The 6,799-nt window shown below is 55.9% G+C and overlaps 1 protein-coding gene across 2 annotated transcripts; it reads left to right on the top strand.

The window, feature by feature from the left end:
- The first annotated feature begins 249 nt into the window (after nt 1-249).
- LOC106500483 (zinc finger protein 2-like) lies at nt 250-6,279 on the top strand. 2 transcript variants are annotated; one of them, XM_067292115.1, is made up of 4 exons: nt 250-296; nt 2,173-2,299; nt 2,817-2,909; nt 3,626-6,279. In XM_067292115.1, the coding sequence occupies exons 1-4, from the start codon at nt 273-275 to the stop codon at nt 4,990-4,992; spliced, it is 1,611 nt and encodes a 536-aa protein (XP_067148216.1). In that variant the 5' UTR covers nt 250-272; the 3' UTR covers nt 4,993-6,279. The 2 variants fall into 2 exon arrangements, with proteins under 2 accessions (XP_067148216.1, XP_067148214.1); XM_067292113.1 differs by having other exon boundaries at nt 2,796-2,909.
- The last annotated feature ends 520 nt before the right edge of the window (nt 6,280-6,799 follow it).

The following is a 6,799-nucleotide window of genomic DNA, read 5'->3' as shown; positions in this document are numbered from 1 at the left end:
CACCAGCAGTCCCCACGGCCGGGCGTGTGCGAGGGTTCGCGTCCGGGGTAGGGGGGCAGCCGAGCGGAGCCGGTCCCCTCCGCCGCCCTGCAGCCGCTGCTCCGGGCCGCGCCGCGCCGGTGGGTGGGTGCACGGCGGCGGCAGGACTACACCTCCCGTGCTGCACCGGCGGCGGCGGCGGCGGCGGCGGCGGCGGCGGCGGCGGGGAGGCCCCGCCGGGCTGACGCAGGCCGCGGCTCCCGGGGCCGCCTCTGTCCGTGCCCCGGGCCGGGATGGCGGCGCGGCCCCCGGCGCAGGTAGGGCGCGGCGGAGCGCGGGCAGCGCGAGACCCGGCGGCACGGGGATGGGCGCTGCCCGCTGCCCGCGCGGCGGGGGAAAGGATGCCTGGGGCGGCCCGGCCGCTGCCGCCTGCCCCGGCGCTGCCGTCCGCTGTCGCTCGCGGGACAGCGGGAGCGACGGGCCACGGCGCCCGGGCAGCGCGGCGGGGAGCGGACGCCGCCTCCGTTCGCGCCGGGCGGGCGGTGAAGTCTCGCAGAGCCCGCTCCCCGCGGCAGCACCCTCCAGGTGGTGCTTCTGCAGGTCCTTCTGGTGTTCGTGCTTGCCACAGGCTGACTTAGGTGCTCTAAGGGGCTTTTGAAATCGTCTTTTTTATTGCCTTTTTCTTGACTCCGCACCGAGCAGGCAGTGTCTCCAGGGTAATGAGCAATGCTGTTTAGGTTAGCACATTTATTAGTAGCTCTTTGTGTTCCGAGAGAATACAGTTGTTGATAGGTAAGTTAACTTCTTTCTCTGATTTATTAATCAAAACATTGTGCTTGGCAGCATTTGCAGGACCATTTGTTTTTGCTGCGTCTGTTTGACTGATTTATGAGACAGACGTCTTCTGCAGAATCTGGAGCACCCAGCCTCCGTGTTTATGGCTAAATATTTATGTGTGCTTCCGTCTCCACGCTGAGAGCCTGCAGCACAGCAGACCCCATGGCTGCTCGGGCGAGGCGGGGGATAGAGCACAACCAGTGCCTGGCACCAGTGTTAATGATAAACTAGTCTGCTTGCTCCTGGTTTATCCCTGCTGGTGTTCTGTGTTCTGATACAGATTTGCGTTCATAGGAATCTCCATGCTCCTGTTGCCTTGTACAGTGACTCTCTATCCGCCTTCTCAGTGCTGTCGGGAAAGCCACAGAATCTGGGGTTTCTTCCAGCTGTCTGAGTTTGTGCTGTGGTGTAAGAGCGTGAAAATCTGGTCCTTGCGGGACCAATCAGGATGAGACTTAGGTTGCTGTTCCCATGTCTGCTATGTATGGCAGCTCTAAAGCTGTTCATGTTGATGACAGCCAAGAATCTCACAGGTCCTGCCACCCCCAAAACGCAGGGCCAGTTGCTGCAATCCCTCACGTCTCCTTTTCTAGGAAGTCTAAATGTAACTCCTCTTTCCCTCTCTTCTGGGCTATGGTCCTCCCTTTCCAGTGTGATTTCAGGCTGTCCTTTCCAGTCACCTTCCAGCAGCCTGCTCTGAGTTGCTCCACACCTGACAACACTGTTCTTGAATCTCTGAGATCTTCCAGAACAGCATCTTCATCCAGCTGACATCTTTGCAGCTGTATCTAGTGTTACTCTTGTTTCTCCTTTGTTTATCTGCTTTAGAGAGAGGGGAGGGGACTGAGGCTTTTCCCTAGAGCTGAAATCTCCCAGGAGCATTTGCGGAAGGTCTCTCTGTGCTGGCAGCAAGCTAGATCCTGCTGCAAACAGCAGCACGTGCGGGGTTTGCAGGGGAGGAGGATTACAGAGGGGAAAAGCTAAATGGAAAGCAAGAGGACCTTAAAGGAGGCCAGGAGGTTTGCTTGGAGAAAAGCTACTTGCTGGGAGAGAGGTGGAGTATAAGGGCCAGTCTGAGGGGTGTTATGGGTCTAGTGGCTGCATCCTGAGTCTTTTCCGAGGACACGAAGAACAGGGATGGGAGATGCTGTGGATAACAGTGTCCCCAGCTGGTGGGCACTGCTTTCTTTTGCTCCCTATTCTCTAGCATTGCCATGGTGCTAAGCTCCAGCTGGCGTACTTGAGGCAACAAGCAGTGGCGTCAGGGACTGAGGGGGTTTGTCCGTACTCGCAGGCTTTCCCTGCTCCCCGTCAGTGCGGCCGCACGTGCTGAGCAGGGCTTGCTTTCTGTTGCAGGTGCTGGTGACGTTTGAGGACGTGGTCATCTATTTCTCCCCCGAGGAGTGGGCAGAGCTGGCAGGATGGCAGCGGGAGCTGTACCGGCAGGTGATGTTGGAGAACTACGAGGTGGTCACCTCGCTGGGTGAGGACTTCACTGGAGCTGTAGGACTGGGATGGAGCTAGAATTTACCTATTTAATTGAGCTGGAATCCTTGAAACTGGAAATCTAGGTGTTTTTATTCTGATGTCTGAATGTTGATTTAGCAGCTCTAATTGTGTGGGCTTTTACACTGCACATAAATGGGCCTGGGCAGTACCCCAGGGACAGCAGTCCTGGTGTTAAAGGCTGTCCGGGGCCGGGTGAAATGCAGGGGAGCAGGCAAGGAGAAGACAGCGAGATGGGGAAAGTTTAAAGGTGAAGGAAATTAGGTAACAAAGCTGCAGCCTGGCAGGGGAAGCCTGGCATCTCATGAGGGGCCACGTAGCAGGAAGAAAAAGCCAGAAAAGAGGAATGTGAAATGTGCACGAGCTGGGTGTAGGTGGGCAGAGAGCAGAGATGGGGGTGAAGGTGGGGGAGGAGAAGCCATCCCGGCAGTGCCAGTGCGAGAGAAGGTTATTCTCTGTCTGCCCTGCGACAGGCTGGCCCTGTGTCAAACCAGAAATCATCTGTAAGATTGAGCGAGAAGAAGAGCCATGTGTAAGAGACCTCCCAGATCCCCATGAGTGGAGAAGACACCAGATGTCTTTGCCAGGTGGGTATCAGGAGATCCCAAGGGGTTGGGGAGCTGGGGAGAGGGGCATTTGAAAACAAGATGGTCCCATTGGTTCTTAAATGCTCCCGATACTGCACCGTGAGGTTTCTTTGGCATCCTGTGCTGGAATAAACTGCTACCCACTCAGCTGCATCCTTCAGCCGGGAAGTCAGTCAGGCTCGGTGGGGTGTCCAGGACAGCTTCCAGGGCTGCTGGAAGCAGTAAGGCAGCTACGTGGTTATAACTCTGCTCCAGAGTGGGTCTCGTAGGAGCTCAGGTACTGCCCATGCGCGGGGTTGGTGAGAAGGACCCAGATGGCAGGAGTTCCTCCTCTTGGTGCCCCCATGCCCTGGCCGAGAGCAGGCAGTGGTCGCCACCGGTGTTCGCCGTCTGAGTTCCCCAATGTCTCTGAAGCTCCGAGGGGCGGTTGGCAGTGTCCTCGTGGTGGTCGGGTTGTGGGTCAGTGTTGTGAGAAGAGGCATCATGATCTAACAAGGTCCTGCTTCTGCTGGCAGCTCTGCGCTGCAGCAGGGACGGCTCCACAGTCGGGGGAAGAAGAGGAGCTTTCCTCTAGCAGGAGGCATTTGGACGGTTGGAGGCTTTAGCCCCCTGTTCCCCCGAGGGATGCCTCGGGTTGCTGTTCCCTTTGGGGAGATCTCTTAAATGTGCTGCTTTATTCCACCTTGGAATAACCTCTGGACTCTCCTCTTCGTTAGATGGTGACATCCAGATGAAAAAGGAGGAAGAGGAAGGCCCGGAAACGCTGCCAGCAGCCGCTGCGTTCCTGGGGAAGCCTGAGCCGTGCTCAAAGCGGTGGGGCAGCTCGGCCCGCGGCCGGCTGGGCAGGAGGCGGGGGGGTCCGGCGGTGCGGCCCCGTACCCAGCCCCTCCTGGCTCTCCGGCAGGCGGCCCTGCTCAAAAAAAACCCGCCCACGTGTCCCGAGTGCGACAAGAGCTTTAAGAGCAACACCGCGCTGACCATCCACGAGAGGAGCCACACGGGTGAGCGGCCGTTCAAGTGTCAAGAGTGCGGGAAGGGCTTCCCCTCCAAGGGGGACCTCAAGAGACACCAGAAAACCCACGCGGGGAAGACAGAGCCCCCCTCTCTTGGAGCTGCGATTTGCCTCCCTCCGAAGTTGCTGCTTGCTCGGCCCCAGCGTGGCCCCCTGGGACCCAAGAGGCCCCACACGTGCACCCAGTGTGGGAAGAGCTTCAACAAGAGCCGAGACCTCAAGAAGCACCAGCAGACGCACACGGCAGAGCGGCCCTTCTCCTGCCCGCAGTGCGGGAGCAGCTTTCGGCTCAAGCAGATCCTGGTGTCGCACCAGAAGGTGCACCGCGGGGAGAAGCCCTTCCGCTGCACGGACTGCGGGAAGCAATTCAGCCAGAAGCATCACCTGCTGAGCCACCAGCGCGTGCACACGGGCGAGAAACCCTTCACCTGCACCCAGTGCGGCCACCGCTTCAGCCAGAAGCACCACCTGGTTAGTCACCAGCGCATCCACACCGGGGAGCGCCCCTTCATCTGCACCCAGTGTGCCAAGAGCTTCAAGGACAAAAAGACCCTCATCATCCACGAGAGGATCCACACTGGTGAGAAGCCCTACAAGTGCAATGAGTGCGGCAAGACCTGCAGCCAGAAACAGCATCTGAAGAGCCACCAGCGCATCCACAGGGGCCCACGGATGCTGGGGGCCCTGGAGACCAGGTGGAGAGAGGATGCGGTGGTGTCCCCACAGGGCACCCGGGCAGAGGCGAAGCCCTTCCAGTGCGCAGCGTGCGAGAAGAGGTTTCGGGACGAGAGGATCATGCTGGCTCATCAGCGAACCCACGCTGAGCAGGGGCTGCTGAAAAGCATCCCCCGGGTAGGACAGAGCCTGCGGCTGGCTCTGCAGCACAGCTCCCAGCTGGAGCAGGCGCGTGGCCCCAGCCCGCTGCTGTCTGGGGCCAGCCCTCCCCAGAAGCTGGCTCTGACGGCTCCACAGGGAGCCCTGGCTGCCAAGAGACCTTTCGCTTGCGGTAACTGCGGGAAGAGGTTCACCCAGAGCAAGTACCTCCGGCTCCACCAGAGGAGCCACACGTGAAGCAGGGAGCGAGCGGCAGGCAGCATCCTTCACAGCGAGCTCCAGCTCCCGGTGGTGCTCGAGCTCATCCCGAACCGAGCCAGCCAGCCATGGGGACTGCCCAGCCGCTTTCCCGGAAACTACTCTCACCTCTCAGCCTTGCCATGAGAAACATCTCCTTGAAACACGGACTCGAGCCCCCCCCCCCCACCTGTGCTTCTTGAGGGACGCTCTGAAAACCTAAATGTTTCCTATGGACGTCTCACCCTGCTGCCTCGCTGCCCCGTCGGTACCCTGCAGAACAGCTGGAATGTAAGTGGAGTAACCGGGATCTTCCCTGGCCTTCTGATGACAGTCGGCCCTTGCTAGTTTGCACAAGTACTTGTGAAATCGCTGAATTTTGCCAGTGAGACAGTAAGCATATGATTGCTCTGTATAATAGGCACAGATGCTGCTTTGCAATGAATGTAGCTCATTTATTTGACCGTGTAGCTAGTTTTATTTATTTTGTTATATTAGGAAGTGTATCTTGTAAAAGTGAAGATGTCTTAATAACATGAAACCTCACTATGCTGCTCCCTGTACGAGCAGACCTTTGCTAAAAGCGGCAAAGCTGTGTCTTACTTGCCTAATGCAGCGGGTTCTGCCGCGTGCTGCGGGAGTTCACCCTTCTCTGGATCGCTGGTATAAAGCCCTCTTTTACCTGAATAAGCGTTAGCAGTGGTTCCTCTTCCATGTCGTGTTCAAGTCGCACTGTGGTGACAGCATGCCGCATGAAATAACTGTTAACCCACAGCTTGACTGCTCATGATATAAAAATCGTAATAATACTTCCAGAATATTTTATGGGAAAGGAGGGAAGGTGCTTTTTCTTTTGGACAGTAAATTAAAAGTTTCTTGACGCAGATAATAAGCAATGGTGGTTACATGGCAATCCATGGTAAACCACATGCTGCTTCTCCCAAGAGCCGCTGCTCTTCCACAGCAACGTCTCTTACATTTCCTCAGTGCGGATGTCCAGAGTGCTCACTTCCTCTCCTTTGGAACTGCTTCCCCTGACAATGTGTATTAGGACGTGGCAAGAAATCCTGTTCTTTGCGGAGAGCTGAGGGCTCCGTCAGACTTTGGGAGGTGAAGCAGCAGCTGGATGTGTGTGAGGGCTCTCCTCTGCGCATCTCTCCCAAGAGGTGTCATCCAGACCTTGCCCGAGAACTGCTGCTCTTCTCGTGGGCAGACAGCAAATTTTCATCAGCAGAGGAGTAATTTGATCAACTTTTCGGGGCAAATCCTAGCCAGGCCCCTTCTTCTCTTTAAATTAGGCTCCCCACAAAAACTCTGTCTCAGGTGTAAGGTTGCAATTTTTGACAGATGTATAAACCCCTTATCTAAAGCTATATAACAACATAAAAGAAGCGAGGATATTTCTTCAGAATGAAAACACTTTGTGGAAATCACAATTGAAAGAGCTGAGTTGAAGGCATCAAACAGAATATACTTTCAAGACCAAAGGAGGGTTGTGTAGGTCCATAGAGCTGTCAGAAAAAAGATCTTCAAATGCCAAGTGACTTGGGGAGGTTCATGGTCCCCAAAATAATAGGCTAGTACAGATCGATTTTCATGTCACCTGTTGCACAATTTGAACAATAGAAAAAGAAAAATGCTGAAAAATTCATTAGTGCCCAAAGTTTTACTGTATATCCCCAAAAACTGTAGTTGATGTTGGGGGTCATGTAATTCAAAGCCTGGGTCTTAGGTTTGTCTTCGGGTATTCAGAGTCTCTTTGGTATTTTAGGGAAGCAGCAAGAGCTCAAATTATGGAATGATGTGG

This window comes from Apteryx mantelli, chromosome 2 (genome assembly GCF_036417845.1).
Source record: "Apteryx mantelli isolate bAptMan1 chromosome 2, bAptMan1.hap1, whole genome shotgun sequence".
In the NCBI taxonomy this organism is placed as follows: domain Eukaryota; kingdom Metazoa; phylum Chordata; class Aves; order Apterygiformes; family Apterygidae; genus Apteryx; species Apteryx mantelli.
Note: the sequence above shows the minus strand (reverse complement) of the source record. Positions and strands in the feature narration are given on the sequence as shown.

What these genes read in the sequence shown, in the direction of transcription:
- LOC106500483 (XM_067292113.1), top strand. Translation starts at nt 273, where the DNA reads ATGGCGGCGCGGCCCCCGGCGCAG. An exon ending in CGAGGTGGTCACCTCGCTGG is followed by an intron (nt 2,300 to 2,795) that starts GTGAGGACTTCA and finishes GCCCTGCGACAG; the next exon opens with GCTGGCCCTGTGTCAAACCA. An exon ending in ACACCAGATGTCTTTGCCAG is followed by an intron (nt 2,910 to 3,625) that starts GTGGGTATCAGG and finishes CCTCTTCGTTAG; the next exon opens with ATGGTGACATCCAGATGAAA.